A 21,669-nucleotide genomic window follows, 5' to 3' on the forward strand; every position below is an offset into this window, starting at 1 on the left:
GATTATAAAATGGACCAACTTACAACAATTTACATTAATTTGCAATTTGTTCCTCAGTACTGTTCTAAGATGCGATTGAGTCAGAAGCGAAGCTTTATTAGAGTATCAATAACACGGCCTCTTGCTTATTACTCGTACAGCAAACATTCCTCCCCAGATGAGAGAGATACTCCAAAATTTCTGACAAGATATATCTGCTGTGTTTTACTTTAATAGAATAACGTACCTAACTTATTAATCGACTTCAAAAAAGGAGAAGGTTATCAGTTCCACTGTATTTTTGAAGTAAAACTTCTTTATCCACGCTTGACTTGGGAAGTAAGCTGGTGAATGCACGACGAGGGCGTTACGAAAAGTGTGATGATTACGAAAGGTGTGAGCACACATTTTCTTTCTCTCTTTCTCTCATAGCCAATTACGTTTCGTATATCTAAGACACAGTGCAGGCCTATCGTGTAGAAAATATAATTCAGTCGTGTGGTCTAAAGCACACTCGTTTTTTTTTTATTATAGACAGCGTGCATCAGTCATAAAAACTGGTTGTGCACTAGTGAACGCAATTTTGACGAGAGTTTTGAATACAGAATAAGCCATACAGATATATGTTATTGTGTAGCATAATTATATTTGTATTGTGGGTGATATCCTGACCTTTGACTCAAATTTCATCCTACTTAAGACTTTTTATATAAATTATGTGCAGCACTCGACTATACATTTAGTTTTTCGTATGAGTAACGTAATTTTTAGAGAAATTTACCTTATGACGGCACTACGATACAATTATGTACGCGGGAAAGTCCGTTATATTGCGTATGTAATCATTAATTACACTCGTAAAATTTGCGCTAATTAAACAATGGTTTTAAGATTCGTTTGTTTTGTAGTCGGCTTTATTTATTTTTCTTTTGAGACTTTAAAAGATTGTTTTTTTTTTAAAACTAAGATTGTTCATAAAAAATAAAAAGCACGTAATAACTTAGATATTTCGTAAGATTAGTGTAATATTACCACTGGTTCCTTTAATAATAATAAATAATTAAATAAAAAAAGGATGTATAATTTATTTTACAATTATCATTATTAATATATTTATGTATAGATATTATTTTCAAATTAGTTAAACAGCTAAAATTTATAGTTTAAAAGTTTGTAACACTAGATTATAAGAAACCTTTGTAACCAACACTATATGGGCTAGTCCCGATATAAAGATTAATTAATGTTAATCACTGCATACATTTAAGACAATTTATTAAGTAGGTTTGGCACATGCTTACTTGTCATTTAATACTTTGACATTTGATTTTTAGTTATTGAGTCAAAAATTACAAAAAAAATTATGATGCCGAAATAGAATGCTGATTATATATTAAACTGCTGAATAAAATTTATTTTATCATTCAGTTTTATTTATTTATCTGCCTATTACTTTGATTATTAAGATTTTTTTTTGGATTCAACTGATTATAACCTAGAGATAGATTAAATTTTTTAATACTTTCATGGACATGACACGATTTCGTGCTACAATAAAACGGTTAAATACAAGCCTCGAACATAAGCGAAGCGACCAAGTAGATAAACATCTAAAAATTGCGTTATTTCATTTAGATACAATTCCACATTTTACATACCTACCTAAATTTTATTTTATTAGCATATTAAAGATATTAAAATATTTCCTTAAAAAAATACAACAATAAAACCAATATGGCGATGATGTCATTAGGGTCAACCATAACAAAACTTGTTCATTTTGTGTTTTTGGCTACTATAAGTACCCATGCCTTATTTAAGGTATTGATATGCCAGTATACCTTATTTGACATGAAAAGTAAGGCTTATTTGAAATCGATGTCAATAACTACCTGCTTTGTGCTATTTGTGCTTTTATGTACCTATGTAATCTATGTAAGCATATGCAGCCTACTAAATAAAATCGACTAATTTTTAAATCTATTTTTATTGTATTGATAATTTACAATTCTCATAACACGATACTTTTGATTACCTAATATAACCATCCGAAACAGTAATCGGAAAAAGTCGCCGTGATTTCAGAGTTCGGATAAAACCAACCAAGTCTAAAGATACTTTCTGCGGAGGTTTTCGTACATTATTCCTACGTATACCGTATAAAAAAAGTTTGAGTGGTTTTCCAAGTCCAACTGTACTTACGTAGCGCAACAACCATACACTTACGGTCTTCGTGTCGAGGCTACCTTATTAATATATGAGCCAGAACAATATTGAAATTCAGAAATGGCATACATGAAAAAGTAATAGGTACTTATCCATTTTTTAATAAATGTTTTCAGTTGCACGATTATAACCTTTTTATTGCGCTACAAAAGTCAAGCCTAATAATACTGCAATTAATGCAATTACTATATCAGTTTAGTTAAAGTATTCCACAAAAAAAATTTTGAATTACTCGAAAAAAAAAAATGCAATTTCAATTCAAATTAATTTAAGCATTTCAAACAATAAAACAATTTTTTATTACTAGAAAAAGAGGACTTTCGTCAAATTTAGTAATTCTTATTTCATTTATAACAACGAGTGAAGAATAGGCAATGTTAAAAAGGTTATTACAAAATTATTAATATACGGTAGGTAATCTAGGTAATAGCACTTAGGTAAAACTTACGAAAGTGGCTCGCAAGCTGTCTTGTCGCAGTGATTATACAATTGGCATATAACAGAAAGTAATTTCGCAAAACCATATGTTATTATGAAATACGTACTTTGATCTATAAATGTTTTAATATCCTGCTAAAATAAACGCTGACTGATCTGGTCTAGTGATGTGATGGTTTAGTTAGACCACGATAACGAGCGGTTGCTGGTTAGATCTTGTGGATATCTCCAAATGTATTAAAAATAATGTAAAATGTTGATTTAATATCTTACCATAAATATCTGATGACAATCGTTGTTTTTTATTGTTTTTAACCGACTTCCAAAAAAGGAGGAGGTTCTCAATTCGACTGTATTTTTTTTTATGTATGTTACCTCAGAACTTTTGACCGGGTGGACCGATTTCGACAATTTTTTTTAAATCGAAAGGTGGTGTGTGTCGATTAGTCCCATTTAAATTTATTTGAGATTTAACAACTGCTTTTCGAGCTATATCTAATAATGCGTTTTTACTTGATGCTTTTTTCGTCGACCTACGTTGTATTATACCGCATAACTTTCTACTGGATGTACGGATTTTGATAATTCTTTTTTTGTTGGAAAGGAGATATCCCTAGTTTAGTACCATAATAGGGAAACCAGGATCTGATGATGGGATCCTAGAGAAATCGAGGGAAACTCTTGAAAATCCGCAATAACTTTTTACTAGGTGTACCGATTTTGATAATTCTTTTTTTGTTGGAAAGAAGATATCCCTAGTTTAGTACCATGATAGGGGAACCAGGATCTGATGATGGGATCCCAGAGAAATCGAGGGAACTTCTTGAAAATCCGCAATAACTTTTTATTAGGTGTACCGATTTTAATGATTTTTAATTTAATCGAAAGCCGAAGTTTATCATGTGGTCACATTTAAATTTCATCGAGATGTGATAACTACTTTTTGAGTAATCTTTGATAATGCGTTGTTACTTGACTATTTTTTCGTCGATCTACGTTGTTTGAGTAATCTTTGATAATGCGTTGTTACTTGACTATTTTTTCGTCGATCTACGTTGTATTTTTCGTCGATGTAATTGAAGTCGGTTTTTTTTTCGTTTGCGAGCAAACACAATTATGTTACAGCACATCAATATACTTATAATCCGTTACTATTGCTGCACGAAATGTACTAAAATATTAATATTATTAGAATTTGTTTACGACCGAAGAAATTGTAATTATTACTTTTAAGAGAAAAATCTTAATTCCTTACTGATACTTTAAAAAATTACTTTTTAAAAGTATTTAAGTGTACAAGTAAATTCAATTAATAAAATAAATATTTGTCAATAATGAACTAGATATATTAAAAGTTTGTTTTGTACAAAAAATTAGGTAACGAGGTTGTGACGCAAAAATATTCCGAGAAAAGTTTTTTGCCTTTTTGAGAGTTGCGGTCCGCGAATCTCATTATTACATTCTTAGTTTTAAAAAATTATTTTCTCTTTTACATATGTGTGTGTGTGTGTGTGTCAAACATTTGGAAGTCATTGCATAGTTATGGATCTGTTTCACCAGTTGTGGATAAAGTTTACACAGCCGTAGTTGGGAATAAACTAGAGAGAGAATTAGAATCAGGGGGTAGAATACTATACAAACAGTTTTACTTCAATTTTCCTACCACAGTGTAGCTTATGACACCAATGCATAATTTCGTTTTTAATAATTATGCTTATTAACAAACTTTAAAATATTTACGCTTTATTCGTTTAAAAAAAGTTATTTTGCATTAATGTATAAACGATTTGGAGTAAAGTAGGCAACGCGCTGGCGATGCTTGTGTTGTTCCAAGCGTCTTTAAGCTATGGTAATCACTTACCATCAAGTGAGCCGTACGCTTGTTTGCGAACCTAGTTGTATAAAAAAAATACTAAAAAAAAAGCGGCGCTACGAAGTTCACCGCGTCAGCTAGTTTATAATAAAAAAATGTGTATTACCCTATTTGTATAAATGCGTTTCAGTGGTTTTAATATTCTTTGTAGCCTTTGATTTTATTTACTAGCGTACAATTTTTGACACAATTCCTACGTTTATTGCAAAATTTAGAAATTAATAAATATTTTAGCCATATTAAGAGATATGTGCCATGACGCCTGTGTAAAATAAATAATTAACTTTTTATATTTAAATTGCTATAAGAAAGTAGTAGGAGCTGCAACAAGTTGTGCCTCCTACCAAGTTTATTATTTATTTCTTATTTAAGAAATAACAAAAGCTACACATAAATCGTGTTTTTATTTACTCATTTGACTTATGACGTTTTATTAAAATTTTAATATTCTTATTTATGGCAATAAGTAAACCCAAATCTCAACGTGATCTGTCAAATTTAGATGTATATGTACAGTACTCTGTGGTCAAATTACAAATAACAATTTACGCGCGCAATACAGAACACAATCGTAATACGTAACAAATTTTGTTATATTTATTATTTATTTGGTCATTCTCACGCTTAATTTTATTATAAACAATTTTTTTTATGTAGTCCTGTAACTTGGGATCTTATTGGACCATAAATAAATTGAAACTATTCGAGTACTTTAAAGTATTGATTTTTCTTCTAAAGGTGAAAATTGTTTACATTGTGTTTTGGTCTTAAAAATTGTGTAATTTACCGCTTCAAAAGTTGTTTTCTAGTGTATATGTGAATTTAAATCAAATATTTTCGTTTCTTATTTTCAAGTTTCTAGACTAAATGGCAAAACAAATAGCTGACGTACAAATCCACGCCTCAGACGAAAATGATTTGGAAGATGATAATTTAGATATTAGTGTAGACCTCATTGACGATGGCCTTTACCTAGGTGAGTATTGTTTGATTCTACATTTTTTTTAATCTATCGAATTAATATCATAATATCATAAGAATCGTTTATGTCATCAATATTTTAATTTATTGTATTTTACATCATATACATAGTAAGATAAATAAATATAAAATATATTAACTATCAACTAAAAAGTAAATGTTTTCATTCCATTTAATTTCATAGGCAACAATGCCTGTGTTATTAGTTTTTTTTTTTTTTTTTTTTATGTCTCTAGGTCGGCAAACAAGCGTACGGCTCACCTGATGGTAAGCGATTACCGTAGCTTATAGACACGTGCAACACCAGAAGCATCGCAAGCGCGTTGCCGACCCAATTCCCAATCCCCCCAGAAGCTCTGGTCACCTTACTCACCAACAGGAACACAATACTGCTTGAAAACAGTACAGTAGTATATTACAACCAGACACGGGACTAAACTTGACCCACAACCACTCGAGCAGAAAGCAAAGTTTATGCCAACTATGCTAACAGTAAATAAAATATAAAATGTAGTTTTTTATAAGACAACTTAGTACCATTATAATAGAAAGATGATTAACCTGTTAGAACTCGGGATACCAAGGTCGTTCCAGGAAGTCATGGGCAACATGAAGGGTCTGCTAGGCTTCCTTAAGGAGCTGAGCTAGCATGAATAGTGTCCACAGCCAGTCACGAAAAATAGGCGCACGGAGACGTCGAGTTGCGGAAAATGGCCCGTTAATCATCATCATCATCAACCTGTTAGAAATTTTTACCTTTCTTATAATATTAATAATTATAATTTTCAGGTAACCTAGCGTGTGCTAGAGACTTTAAAACGTTAGAACAGCTGAAAGTAACCCACATCCTTACAATAGACCTGGTGCCACTGCCGAGGTCTATACTGGATAGGACTCACCTAACATTTAAATTTATGAAATGTAAGTACTTAAATTTCTTTTTTATTTATATAGCTTCCCAATCTTTGGTAGCTTCACATTAACAATATTTAATTAAAGAAATATAATTTTAATTTGTAAAATGGCATTTCAAAGTAACCACTTTTATATATCCTATTTTAAAAGTATCCTTATTTGTTTTCAGTGGCAGATGTGCCCAAAGAAGATCTCATCAGTCACCTACCAGAGAGCAATGAGTTCATCAGGCAAGCAATTGCAAACAAAGGAACAGTTCTTGTTCATTGGTAATACAAATTATTAATATTTAAATCATTAATATTAAATGAAAGAGTTAGAAGATGAAAGAAAATTCATATTTTTATACAACTAGATTGGCAAACAAGTGTACATCTAATCTCATAGTACCTTAGCTCATAGATGCCTGCAATACCAGAAGAATCTCAATCGTGTTACCTACATGACCGTCAATCCTCCCCAGAAGCTCTGGTCATCTTACTCACCACAGGAATATAACAATGCTTTAAGTAGTATTATTTAGCTGTGATCTTCTGTAAGGTCGAGGTACTTCGCCAGTCGGGCTGCTGCAAAATGGCACAACAATGGTGCACATGGATCTACTACGGTGACCTGAGTCTCAGGCTTGTGTGTGTTCAATGAGTATAGTTATACTCCATAAAATTTTTCAATCTCTTTTTGGGTCTTAGCGCGAGAGCAAACGGTTCTACATTTGCTGTTTTGAGAATTGTACCTTTCTTTAACATAACTATATTAATTCCAGTTATTTTGGCGTATCAAGATCTGCGGCCGTAGTTATAGCATATATAATGGAGAAGTATGGCCTTTGCTATGAAGATGCGTTTCTTTTAGTGAAGACAAAGAGACGTTTCATTGGACCAAATGTTGGCTTCGTCGCTCAACTCAAACTGTTTGGACATATGGGCTATCAGATTAATAAGGATGATCCGAGATTTAAACAGTTCAGATTGAAAATGGCAGGACAGAAATTGAAACAAGGTCATTATCATACAAATAAAATCTCTATATATTATTAAATATCAGCTGAATGTTCAGCCAATTGTATAGTGTATAAAAATTTTATACTCTTAACTAAATTGACATTTTCATAATATGTAATAAGACATACTTTTTAATAGTTACAGGTTTAGTGTTAAAAGTCACGACATTTATTGAATTTTCTAAGTGATATGTGTAAATAAAATAATCTCATAATATACATTTTGAACTCATTAATGTTACGTCACAATATAGTGTATTAATTCACAATAGTATTTGAATTTACAGTGAAAATACTACCTCAACTATTCGCTGATCTAATAAAACCAGACCCCGGCTTGATCCGAGAACGTCCAGATCCAATAGTCTACCGTTGCAAGAAATGTCGCAGGATAGTCGCTAACCAGAGTAACATAATACCTCACCTACCCAAACAAGTTAAAGTAGAACTAGCCAAGAAGAACATTCGTCCTCCGCCAAGCAAATTAACTGGTATTAATTGTGCTGAAAACGGGCAATTGTTAATAGAGAAGTTAAAAAGTCTCGCTTGTCAGATAATGGACAATAAGATTGAGATTGATCAACCAAGCGATGATACCAGTCCTGGCAAGAACGATAACAGTTACCAGGATAGCGATGAAGGTCCTAGCCAGGTACTTATTCTTTTTAAATAAACTAAGAGTTAGTTTATTTAAAAAAAAATCCTCTCCCGCTTTCTTTCCATGGCTGTCGTAAGAGGCGACTAAGGGATACCACAATTCCATTACAATCTTGGAACTTAAAAAGCCGACCGATGGCAGGAATAACCATCCAACTGCTGGCTTTGAAATACACAGGCCGAAGACGGGCAGCAGCGACTTCGGTGCGACAAAGCCAGCCTTGTGGTCACTAACCCGCCTGCCCACCGTGGTGACTATGGGCAAAACACATGAGTTCACGCCATTTTTGGCTCGAACTTGTAGAGGCCTATGTCCGGTAGTGGACTGTGATAGGCTGATGTGATGAAGAGTTAATTTACATTTCAATAGTAAATAGCTGACCAGGCAGACATTGTTATATCCTGCAAAGTATCAAATACATGAAGTTTAAATAATCATTACATCTTCTGAAATTTTCTAATTTCTTTATTATTCCATAAAAACCTGTTAAGTATTAGAATTAAAAAAGTAGTAGAATTAAAAAGTAGTAGTTGTAGGCTTATTAAAGCTTATATACATATATTAGGAGTCAATTTGTTACATCTATTTTGCGGTTTTTCTTTATATTTATATAGATTTTAAATGTTTATTATAATTCTTTATTCCAAAGACGATCATTAAATGAGCCACAAAATTTACTTATCAAATTATGTATAACCTTTACGAGACTACACTTTTTATTGGAATTATAGTTTTTTTTAGGGGGTTGAGGCTACTGCGGGATGAGACATGCAGTAAAATTAGAAAAATTGACAAATAAAATTGATAATATTTTTTAGTATGTGATTAATTGTAACTAAAAACTTTTAGATACTCGATGGCTACAATGAGCAGAATATGGTGGATGCAAATATAGTGGCGAGGGCGGATGCTCCGGAGATCTGCCGCCTCATGTGGTTCGTGGAGCCCATGAGCTGGATGAAGGACGTTCAGAACTCACCGCAGGGCAAGCTGCACTGCCCCAAGTGTGCTAATAAAATCGGCAGCTTCAGTTGGGTTATGGGTAAGTACCTCAATACCTATAATAAGCCCTGTTGTTTACAGGTGTGTGGTTTTGTTATGGGTGGCTATGGACTACCTAATAACTATACTCAGTTCTTCGTGAGTTTCTAATAATAATAAAGTTATTTATTCAGAAAAAAATAGTGAAAATACAAATACAAAACTATAAAATATTTCTTAGTTTGCCATGCTTATTAGCAAAGGCCTCCAATAATCTAAATTAGGGATGTCAAAATGCCATATCTGGCCCCCGGGGCCGTATCAACACGGCCTGCGATCGCAGTTTGTCACAGAAAAAAGAATCATGACTTCACTCGATTTAAATAATTAAAATGTTATAATGATTTAGTACATTTTTTTTTATTTGAATCTGGCTCACCTATACTTTCTAAATGTAATATATGTATGGGCCACCGCAAAATTGAGTTTGACACCCCTGATCTAAATTGTTGTCTGTCCTGAGCTACTCTTCTCCAGTTTGTTCTTGCTTCTTGTGATTTGTGTCATTTCCCTTTACCATCTCGTGGATACTATTCTGTAATACTTTTGCTTCATTTTCTCATTTTATCTCACTTATGTGACTTGCCCATCTCCACTTCTGTTGATCGATTCACTCGAGTATGTCGGTAATTTCCGTTAATTGTCGTAGAGATACCTTATCCAGACGTTTAAAGCCCTTCATACTCCTCTCCATTGCTCTTTGTGTAACGGCAAGTTCTTCTTTCAATAATTTAGCGAGGCTTCAGGTTTCGCATCCATATGTTAAGCAATGTAGTATGCAGGTGTTAAATGCTTTCTTTTTTAGCGAGAGGCTTAAGTTATTTTTATAATTGTCTTCAAAAAAATGAGCAGGTTCTCAATTTGATTTTTTTTTTGTGCTACTTCAAACCTATTTACTGAGTTCACCGATGATGATATATTTTTTAATCGAAAACTGGGGTCATGTGGTCACATTGAAATTCGATTGAGATCTGGCAAGTGATAATAGTTTGTGTTTCATGGATAATTTATTCTACCTACGTCGTAGTACCTTTGAATGTAAATTGAAGTTGGTTTTCTTTCGTTTGCAAGCAAACATAATCCTGTGCCTCTCGTGACCTGTGATACAAGACGTAAATCATCATTTTACAGGAAAAGAACTTATGAGTTGTATTTTTTTTCACAATTATTAATTGCTTAAATTATGTGATAAGTGATAGGTTCACCTTACACGTAAAGTATTTCTTTGGGCAAAATCTAGAATAATGATCCTAGCGGAATGTCCCTCAAACAAAAGATATAGATATAAGCCTTAACTTATTCTTTTTGTTATTACTCTCCTAGCCACATAATTTACTTAAATTTTACCAGATTACGAAAATTTTAGGTTCAAAAGTATTCATGAAAAATGTACTGAAAATTAACTGCAATTCAATACAATCGCACTTAAATCACAAAGCATAAAACTTGACAAATATCTATTTTAACGAATTTTTTAACAGTTAAATATTTCCGTAACAATAGCAGATAGAAGAACGTAAATTGGACCAAAATATTCGTATTTTTTTCACAAAAACGGTATAACATGACATATCACTCATCAAAGGAGGCACTCAATTATATTATTTCAGTATGAAGAATTCCAAAACCATAAAAAAAAAAATACTGGAAAGGTGATAGATTAAATGTTTTATTTATTCTATCCTCAATCATCGTCAATAATGAACCACAACCAATCACATTAAATGGTTTGCGGAAATTTGTTAGTGAATGAATTATTTCGGACTTGAAAAGTACTATAAAAGTAATATACTAAAAAAAAATGATTAAACTTAAAATTTAGGTTATATTTTGTGCTGTGCTGTCATTCGGATCGATATTACCAGTGCTTGTTAATTAGCCGCTAGATGGCGCTTTACCTATCGCGCCCAATCCTGCATCGCGCTGGCCAAATTCTCGCGCGCACAATGACATCGGCCGGTCGCGGAGTTCGAGTTAAGACCAAAGAGTATAATAATATATAGGGAAAAAGAGAGCCCTCTCGCAGCATTTTAAGCCAATTCATTTTGAAGCGCCATCTAGTTTTTGGTTCCAACACTAATTGGTGTATATATATATATACATGCATACGTGAATATGGTTGGTATCTACCATGCTATTCACAGGAATTCAATATTTTGGCGCCAAACTAGAAGTTCTTTGTTTAGGAATATAATGGACATTGTGTTATTCCGACTTTCTGCGTTTATTGTATACTTTCAAACATTAAGATAATATTCACAGAAAGTCAGGATATCCATAATATTCCTTAACGAAGATCTTATAGTTTGGCGCCAAAATATTGATTTCCTGTGAACAGTGCTAACACGACAAAATTATAGCTTTCAGATATCAAAAAAAATTATACCACAATAATGTTCCAGTCTGCTATTTAATTAATATTGTGGCAAATGAACTTTTTCCTATACCAATAAATAAAGTGACTAAAAAATAATATATACTTATTATGCCACATATATATAATATAAATAGCTTATTAGAACAAACCTAGTATTCTCTGAATTCACAAAAGGGTAGGAATTTATAGCTAAAATAAGAAAAGTTTAATTTTCAAACTATTTTTTATTTTTATAATGTTTACGTTTATTGTAATAAATAGCAGCGTTTTTCTTTAACTCTTCTTCACCTTCATATGTGATTTTTCCGGACAAAATTCGATTAATATTTCTGCACCAACTGTACAAAATAATATTAATTGTCAAATCTAAAAAACATGCTTTTAGCTTTTCTTTATGGATTAAACAATCAAAGGGATATTCCACCAATATATCACAAAGTACAATAATACTTTTCTTAATATCTTTTTTGGGAATATTCTTTTTTAAAAATGATTTCGTTATATTTTGAATACTATGGAAGCATTTTTCAGCAAGTTCGCTTGGATAACACAGCCAAGTTTTGTTGCAATATTCTTTTGCTTTTATGTATTTATTATTTTGATTGGCTGTGTTAATTAAAGTTTTTCGGCATTGTTGACAAGATTTACAAATTTTTTTTAAGCATTTTGTCAAGACCCATCCACAAACATAATTTCCCTGTCCTGCATCTTCTTGAGGTTGCATTTCAACACACAAATCTTCATTAAAATGTGTTTCTTTGGGAATATCAGATGTTTCTTCTGGAATAGAGGTGTTGCAATTTTCTCTTAAAAAAAAGTCTAAATTTTGCAAACATTCATTTCCATCCTCTTCACAATTAGCTCTCCTCGAATGAGGAGAGCTATAATTATTTAAAAGCAACGCTTTAAATGCACCTTCAAAACAAATTGTGTTAGGGGCATTATTCCTTGCTCCATAACTTCTGATATTCCCAAAAAAATTTTCAACGGGGTCCTGATTGAAATTTCTTGTCAACATAGTGTCTAGACCAAACTTTTTAAACAAAACTTGCCAAATTGCTTCCACACCCTCTATGGTTCTGATAAGATTTGTGATTGATGGTACAGTTGCTGTAATTAATCGAATTTTATTTCCTGAAACTCTTTTTTGTATAAATTTTACAGTTTTTAAAACTTTTTTGCTTTCTTTCCATAGTTCATGGTGGGGCGAATTATATTTGACTGCTCCCTTAAAAATTTTACCATCTGGTATATTTAACGTACTTACATTTAAAGAGTCAAATAAATTGTCAAGTAGAAGCGTAATATCTACCAGTTGTAGACATTCCTCTGGCAGATCTCCCCTTGCAGTCAGATGGTCAGTAACAACTGCAACACTGTGGCTAAAAATCTGTGTTGCAGTCTTCACTCGCATTTTATTTATTTTTTCAGGATCAATATGCTCCTCAGTAATTTTATGTAATAATTTAAGATCGCCATATGATTTGTCAGCTCCATAAACCTTTTGATAATACAACAAGATAATTAATTGATAAATGATAATTTAACAAGTTTTTCTTTATTTTTTGTTGTATATACTAAATCTTTAGTAAGCAAATTATTTCTGATACCTTTTATTAAATGGGGAGTATCAAACAGAGGAATGATTTTACGACCCTTAATAGAAAAGCAGTCATACCGCCACTCAACTCCTTTCCTCAAATAAGATGCTTTCGTTTCATCTATCAATTCGTTTATAGCACTGACATTTACGGTGCTTTGGTCACATACTGTATTTATTATTATTAAACCAGAGTCCTGAGCGTGACGGATGTCTGTTTTTATTATATTTTTTAATTCTGTCTTTTTTAAACAACTAGTAAAATAATATGCAATCGGTTGCTTGAAATTTTGTTTGACCCCTTTAACCATAAACACAAGAGCATGGTTAGCAAACTGATGGTCATCATTAAGCGCAAAACCTTCAAATATATCTTTTTGGTTATTATAATTTATTTGTGGACTTATGGACATTTCATCAAATGACAAACTACATAGTTTGTCAGCCTTGCACTTTTCTGCCACAGTCTTTTTAATTTTTTCAAATATAACTGGGTTTATGCCAGGACACAATTTTATTTTACTTAATAATCTTTTCATAGCTTTTGCTGATGGCAATGTAAATGTTCTTTGAAGAAATTCATAGCATTTTGGGCTTTTTTTATATATTGACAAACACAATATTTTTTCTGGTGTTGTGAAACGTCTGCCTTTAGGTTTTTTTACATTTTGCAATTGCATGTTTAAAAATAACTGCGACGGCTTTGACATCTTATTTAAAGCTTGTTGAAATGCCACACTTTCAGACACTTTTTGTGCATTGTTCAATCTTGAAATGTAACTTCCATTCCTCTTCAAACGACAAATTTCACTACGTAGCTGCTTCATTTCAGTACGCATATTACTGACTGGAGCGCAGTTGAACCCCAGTGTTTTCTTGGAACCTACAAATAATAATTACATTAAATCACTTGAAAACTGTAAAGAGGGTCAGGAGTAATTTGTCCAAGATATATAGTAGAGAAATTACACCTACGTTTTTTAAAAGCTGGTTGTCTTTCCCTTCTAGCAGCAAAGTAATTGTGTTCTTCCATTACATGAGACAAAACTGTGTCTGCAGTGCTAGAAGTTTTCCCTGAAATTCAAATAATTTTAGGTTATGCATAATATGTAGTGTATATTTTTAATGATGATTGGAGAAAAAAAAATGAATCCAATCTTCCAGCTTCCAATGAAATTATTTATAAAAAGCATACTACACAATTAAAATAGAAAATGAAATACATAATGTAATAATATGTAAAGACCATTTTCATTGACCTGAAGAGGTAATAATCTATGCAAATTAAATTATACCTAAATAAATCAAGAGAAAACAATTTTGTTGCTTTTTAATGGATAGTAAGTTGTATCCTTTACCTGATTTATTGATTTGCGATGATCTTGCAACGTTTTCCATATCAGGCTCAAGTGCTTGAAACAATGGAATTTCTGTAAGTAGAGAAATAAAAACAATTAAAACCCCTTTTTTTTTACATTCCTGTCTTTAAGTTTCGTATATCATGTTTATTATATGTTGTCATAATTATCCCAAAGTTTATGAGTAGCTATGCCATCTCATCCCTTACTCTTCCAAGCATCAGTATTGATGTAAAGCTGTAATTGCAATATAATAGACCAAGATCCCAGGGCCTTAAGACATAACTTATTTTCTGAAAGATGAAGCCTTAGGTTCTGAGTAGTGTGTCATGTACTTTTAATACTTGGCCTGCTTGTGAATTTTGATATATATTTTGTAACATATTACTCTAAAGTAATATTAAAATTATTATATATAATGTATGTGTAGTTTTTTTTTTTTTTAATTAAACCTAAACAAAAACAAAAAAGGTACTTTAAGTAAAAAAAAGCAGGACAGATAAGCAAATAACCTATCCCAATAACAAGTTCATCAACCACTTAAGGCCCACCGGAAATCACCTCCGATCAAAACTATAAAGGATCTTGAAATGATCAGCCAGCATGCATTTAAAATTGGTAGTATGTGAATCACACATTTGTTTAGTAGTTATTTACCTCACTGAAACCCTAGGTGAGTTAGCTAGTACAGTATCATAATAAATATAGATAAAAAAAATTAAACAAATAATAGTTCTTACCTGCCAAATAAAGTGAAGGAACTGCTAAAGCATTGAGTCTTTTGTTACGATTGTGATCTTTTTCGACAAAATGCCTATCACAAACTCTTTTCTCCTTATAAATATTATAGTCAGCAGATGTTTCAAGTTTTCCCCCGCAGAGAGTAACCCAAGTCTTAAAGCGCTCAGGAAACTTTTCTTGACTGGGGAATCTGTGCATTGGAACACCTGAAAAAAAAAATGTGTGTGATGAATTTTAAATGTGTTTGAAGTTTATCCATTGAATTGTATTTGACGAAGAGACATCTGCTATGGTCAGGCAGTCGATCATGTCCTATATAACATATAAGGAATACTAAATCCAATTTCCTGTTTTTGGACACAGGTAACTGGTGTCATGTAATTTATCAATTTATTTATTTATTACTTTCTCCTTTCCTTCTAACTTAAGTTTACAAAATTTTGAGTAAACTGAGAGCTTAGAAAAGATGTTATAACATTCAGATGACTAATATAGTCAAAGCTTATAGTTTTAAGCTTATAAATAGTTCGTATATAATTTACAGATATGTATTATAAGTATTTCGTAAGAATTTAGTACCTATTTTAATCAATTTAATGAAAGCTTACCGGCTGAAGGTTTGCACCCAAAAGCGCAGGAGCACGGCATTCTTGCAATTTCAGGCACACTTAGTATCTAACACGAATCAGCGTCCTTCGCAAACTTTATCGCAATAAAACAATCGTCTTTCTCGCAATTCTAGAGTCCTATCTCAAATTGAAGCACTAAACTTTCAGTAAATACGGAGGAGACGAAACTCAACTCAACGTAGAAGGAAAATGAAGCGCAAATAACAATAACTTTCGGCAATACGGAGGAGAAACAACTCAACTCAACGCAAAACGAAAATTAAATGGCAAAATAAATTATATACCAAGGCAAAACTGAATCACAAAATTTTAATAATTCAAAATTTTATAAAGCAACTGATTTGAAAAAAGCCAGTATAACGTTCAGTTAGGGCTGCCAGCTTTGACTTTTTTATTGATAAATACTACTTACTTAAAACTCAGAGGACAAAATAAACAAGACGAACATTGTGGTCAAATTATCTTAATTTTTGACTAATTATACAAAAATATAATGTTTTTTTGTCTAATATTGAATTGAAAAATACCTAATAAGTTTTTTTTTAAACTTTAGAACCATGAAGTTGTACCTAAATGGTAGTAAATTTTTGGTATGGGAATACTTAATTGAATTCTGAATTATAGTGCCACCTGTTGAGGCTTATATATACTGTTTGCCGAAAAGTTTGTTACCCCATAAAACAGATGGCAGTTTTATCTTTGTTAATCATCTTATTATAGGAAAGTGTCTCCCCCCTGGTTAAGACCTTACTTCATAGGATCATTTCTATAGTAAGCGCTTCACGAGATCTACACACTACGTGTGATCGTACCGGCCGCGATGAGGAGATGTGGCGCGGCGCCCTGAGCGTGAGGCGGGCGGCGGCTCTGGCCGCCAGCCCTCGATGATCGTTCACTGCGCTCCCGAGGGAATGCAGCGTGGGGCGTTGTCGCTGTCTGAGTGGCTTTTTAAAATTATAAATTCTATGATGATGCGCTAGCAGTAGCGAGTAACTAATATTTGTCAGTGACCAGTGTAAAATTTAAGTTTAAAAAAATAAAACAATATATAAGTGAGATAATGATATATTGATAAAGCGTTTGTTTAAATACACTAACGGGGCCAATGAATGAGTCAGAAAAATAACTGTTAACTGCATAATTCTTACAAAAAGACAAAAAAACTGATTTATAGACGATTTAGAAAGCGAATGGTATGAAAAAATGTTTACATTGTCCTTTTTTTTAAGACATGTTGAATATTTTATATACAGATTTAAAATAATTTGCTGGTTATAATGGAAAGAATCAATTATTGGTTTATAAAATTTAAATGTAATACTACTTATATCAAGATCCCTCGAGAGTCAGACTCATTATATTATAAAAGCTGAAAATATCTCAGCGCATGGTTCCAACACCGGCATAAGCAATGGCCAAACATGAATTTGGAGTAATCGTGGCTTTGGCAAATACCAGTTATCAAAGGTGCACAAAATTGTTTCGTGCTTGCACCCACGGTCAACTTTTACACAACATCCTCTAATAGCTACCCAAGGAACATGCATGAAATTCACTTTTATACTATGACGTTATTTAAATTAGAAAAAGTCGGGACAATAGTTGAGGTGATTTCTAATATTACTTCGAGCAAAATATCAAAAAGTTACGCTTTATAAAATGAAAGATAGTTGGCATTTTGTACGCCTTTGATAGCCGGTGTCTCCCAAAGCCACTGAGTTTAACTTTATATTTAAATATTGAAATAAAATGAGATGAAAATATTTATTTTCGCTATAAACTTGAAAATATTTATTTTGATACAGTTGCTCAAAAAATGGCGTATTGCAGGGACGTATAGCGTTCGGGATGTGGGCTATTACATACTTGTGCTTTTTTTACCTTTCCCGAACTCGTGCGTTCTCTTTCCCAACTTTCAAAACGATGTCTATTAAAAAGAAAAACCAACCATGAAGTTTTTACTAAAAAAATTCATAGAAGTTTTTATGATTCATGCAAATACTTATATTTCAAAAAGAAGCTACTAATTTGTTTCAATATCAGATTTAATGATTTGATTGAATGAGTTTGGTTAGGTTTCATTTCATTTCATCTCATTGAATTTCATTTTCATTTCATATCAATAAAAAACTTCTATTGAAGACTTGGCTGTATGGGCATAGTTCCCTTTGCCTACCAGAATGGGTGAAGAAAAAAAAAACTGCTTATAATCTACGGTAGGCGCCATTTTTCAGAAATTTTCTTTTTATTATTTTATTAAATTGCTTAATTTTTTTGTAACGGTATTAAAAATAGTCGTCCAGTACACGTGCGGAACCGTCATTGCAAAGAGTTCCGACAAATGAAACAGAATGACAGACGGAACAAGTCAGCCTTTCCGCACTTGTAATGAAATATACTATTGTCGCTATAAGTTTGAAAATATTTATTTTCGCCATAAGCTTGCGCCATTGCTTTTTATTCACACATTATACTTCAATAAATTATTGTTCTTTTTTTTTTAAATAAAACACGTTGCTCCTAAAAATAAACGTGTCTCTCTCGCTTCAGCCTATCGCAGTCCACTGCAAGCCATGGGTCTCCACAAGTTCGCGCCAAAAATGTCGTCTTCGGCTTGTGTATTTCAAAGCCAGCAGTTGGATGGTTATCCCGCCATCGGTCGGCTTATTAAGTTCCAAGGTGGTAGTGGAACCGTGTTATCCCTTAGTCGCCTCTTACGACACCCACGGGAAGAGAAGGGGTGACTATATTCTTTACTGCCGTGCCGTAGCAGAAAATAAAAATAAATGTGTCTGAAACTACATAATTATGTGCTATCTGAGTGTATGTGTTAGATTCTTCAAATGGCAAAAAAAATTATGACCTTTAGTTCTATGAACCGTTTGTGCAAAATTTCACGTCTTATATTTATCATTTTCGGAATTAACTTAACAACACAGTTTATTATTCATTGTAACATGGGAGAAAGTGAAAAAGTAAATTTTATGCTTCTCAATCTTAAATGTAGGTTTGGCTTTAATTTTTTTTTTTTTGTAGAGCGACCATAAAATAGTTGAAATATTATTTATATTATTTGTGTTAAATATAATGGAATGATAAGCCACATATTCTTTTGCCAGTGAACGTTTATACTCTCTTCAACACACTCATTTTTACTAAAGATAACAAACACCTGATATCAGCAAAAGGCAATGTTTGTAATCAATGAATCTATAACATTGTGTGAAAGGTACCAAAGGCGACGTGCAAAAATGCCAATTTTGCATGTCTCTCAAGCCTAGCGTCGTTGAAAAAAAAAAATAACATCGTTAAAAGAGTATATACAAATAAAACTGGAAAGAACGTAAGCTTTTTATGTGTAACTGTGAAACCTTAAGAAAAGTGAGTGAAAAAAGGTCCGTAACTTGTTGCTAGATGGTTGCATATAAAGTAAATATCATTAATAAACAAATAAAAAATAAAGGTGCGAGGTTGAAACCCTTATATACTACAGAAGTAACTGGAATTAATAATAAACGCATACGTAAATACGATTTAACCTAACGACGCAGTTTTTCAATCAGCCACTAGATGGCGCTTTACATATCGCGCCCAATTCTGCATCGCGCTGGCCAAATTCTCGCGCGCACAATGACATCGGCCGGTCGCGGAGTTCGAGTTAAGACCTTACTTCATAGGATCATTTCTATAGTAAGCTCTTCACGAGATCTACACACTACGTGTGATCGTACCGGCCGCGATGAGGAGATGTGGCGCGGCGCCCTGAGCGTGAGGCGGGCGGCGGCTCTGGCCGCCAGCCCTCGATGATCGTTCACTGCGCTCCCGAGGGAGTGCAGCGTGGGGCGTTGTCGCTGTCTGAGTGGCTTTTTTATCACTTATAAATAATTGTTTGAACATTGGTTATAAAGGAAATTGTACCGGTGACATTTAGCTAGCGATAAGACCGCCTTTGTACAGTGTTTTTTTGTTTGTAATATGTTATTATGTTGATTGTTGTTGTGTAAAATAAAGAGTATTATCATTAGCTTTCTCAACTCATTGTATCTTACACTGTATAATAACTAATAGTTTTTGGAATCAATGCTGTACTTTTGTACCTATTCAAAATTTATTGAAATCCTCGTTCTTCGCACGATATTAATCTATATAAATGAAAATGAATGTTTCTAAGCGCATAACTCGAGACTGGCTCGACCAATTCGACTTATTATTATTATTTTTTGTATGTTCCATAAGACCCACGGAAGGTTTCAATACAAAAAAAAATCTAAAAAAAACAATATTTGCTTTATTTAAATTTTACTATTAACTTTTGACAGAACGAAGCCTGTCCGGGCAGCTAGTTGTAAATAAAACAAAGTTTTCAGCGAATCATCTGAATATTTTTTATTATGATAATTGATATTTTCAATGAGTGTGACATAATTGAGGTTCAATTTCGTTAATGTGTCGAATTATCTCATCCCTTAGCTCTCGAGTGTTATTGGCTTATTGACGTACACTCAATATTTTAAATACCCCCAAAGAAAGAAATCCAACGGTGTCAAATCAAATGATCGTGACGGCCAATTAACATCGCCACGACATGAGATAACGGCCATTGAATTTTGAATTTCTCGCGCAAAAGAGCCATTGTTTCGTTGGCTTAGTGGCAAGTTGTACTACTATCCTGTTGAAACCACTTATCATCCAGGTTCATATACCCAATTTCTGGGCATAAGAAGTCCGTTGTTGAACACCATTCGTGGTAACTGCTTAGCCGACCTTATTTGAAGAAGGTCCTTGTTAACGTATCCACTGCGGTGAATGTGTGCCTTGTCGCTGAATATGATTTTCTTTGTAAAGTCAACATTCACTTCTATTTGTTCAAATGTTCAACCAACCATTCGGCGTATTGACGACGCTTGAAATGGTCAGTAGGCTTCAGCTCGTATAGTCAGGTAAACTTTTAAGCGTGAAAATTCAAATCTTTATTCAAAATTCGCATCACTGACGTTCGTGAGATGTTCAATTGTTGGGCACGACGACGAATCGAGGTCGACCGCTCTTCTGCCACACTATCGCGTACAACAGCAATGTTTTACGCAGAACGAACTAGACGAGCATGCACAAGTGTTTTTACATTTCCTACAGACCTGCTTTGCTGAAATTTGCGCACAGTTCTCCCGATTGTGGACACATTTGGTCGATTATATTGACCAAAAAATTACGATGTGCACGAAATGCATTTGATTTGAACGCCTATTTTCGTAAAAAGCTTTAACAATTTCAACGCGCTGCTCAATTGTGTACCTCAATGGTTGAATTTGAAACAAAGAAATGTTAAATTAAGTTGGACAAAAAACTTAACCTTAAGGTGTAACTCACAATTAACATCGTGAATTATGGTTGGACCACCCTATGCAAATGCACATTATTTCTGACATTGTGACTTTTATCACAAAAAAAAAACTATTAAAATTCTAATATTAAATCATATTTAAAAAAAAAATAAAAAATTGTTTTTCTTTCAGGTTGTAAATGTCCCTGCGGTCAAAAAGTAGCTCCCGCTTTTTACTTAGTGCCTTCGAAGGTGGAGTGGTCGAATATTGTACAAAATGTACAGATTACTGTATAATAATCCTCAACGTAAAACTAACGTACCCAGAGGTAGATTAAGATAATATTTATTTACAAAATCCAACTCATATTATTCAATGAATTATAATATTAACACGACTATCCATATAAATGTTTTTATATTTGTTTATGATACAATTCTTATTCAAAGATGTCTTATTTGAGTGTAATAAATCTTGTATAATAAGTATAATAAAAGTAACTGATGCTCAATAAAAGTCTGGAATAAACTTC

At 32.8% G+C, this 21,669-nt stretch overlaps 1 protein-coding gene and 2 non-coding genes across 3 annotated transcripts; all 3 read left to right on the forward strand.

The window, feature by feature from the left end:
• The first annotated feature begins 5,383 nt into the window (after window positions 1-5,383).
• LOC123666559 (dual specificity protein phosphatase MPK-4-like) lies at window positions 5,384-21,450 on the forward strand. The gene is made up of 7 exons (XM_045600672.1): window positions 5,384-5,492; window positions 6,287-6,418; window positions 6,582-6,681; window positions 7,176-7,411; window positions 7,700-8,064; window positions 8,920-9,112; window positions 21,330-21,450. The coding sequence occupies exons 1-7, from the start codon at window positions 5,384-5,386 to the stop codon at window positions 21,431-21,433; spliced, it is 1,239 nt and encodes a 412-aa protein (XP_045456628.1). The 3' UTR covers window positions 21,434-21,450.
• LOC123667322 lies at window positions 16,558-16,761 on the forward strand. Its single transcript, XR_006745420.1, has one exon. It is a non-coding gene; the product is annotated as a small nucleolar RNA U3 (small nucleolar RNA).
• LOC123667307 lies at window positions 19,477-19,680 on the forward strand. Its single transcript, XR_006745419.1, has one exon. It is a non-coding gene; the product is annotated as a small nucleolar RNA U3 (small nucleolar RNA).
• Window positions 21,451-21,669: the final 219 nt, after the last annotated feature.

Source organism: Melitaea cinxia, chromosome 2 (assembly GCF_905220565.1).
Source record: "Melitaea cinxia chromosome 2, ilMelCinx1.1, whole genome shotgun sequence".
Lineage (NCBI taxonomy): Eukaryota > Metazoa > Arthropoda > Insecta > Lepidoptera > Nymphalidae > Melitaea > Melitaea cinxia.

Excerpts from the sequence above, each read along its gene's own strand:
- LOC123666559 (XM_045600672.1), top strand. The coding sequence starts at position 5,384 with ATGGCAAAACAAATAGCTGACGTACAAATCCACGCCTCAGACGAAAAT. Across the intron at positions 6,419-6,581 it reads AACATTTAAATTTATGAAAT|TGGCAGATGTGCCCAAAGAA; the intron begins GTAAGTACTTAA and ends ATTTGTTTTCAG. Across the intron at positions 9,113-21,329 it reads CAGCTTCAGTTGGGTTATGG|GTTGTAAATGTCCCTGCGGT; the intron begins GTAAGTACCTCA and ends TTTTTCTTTCAG.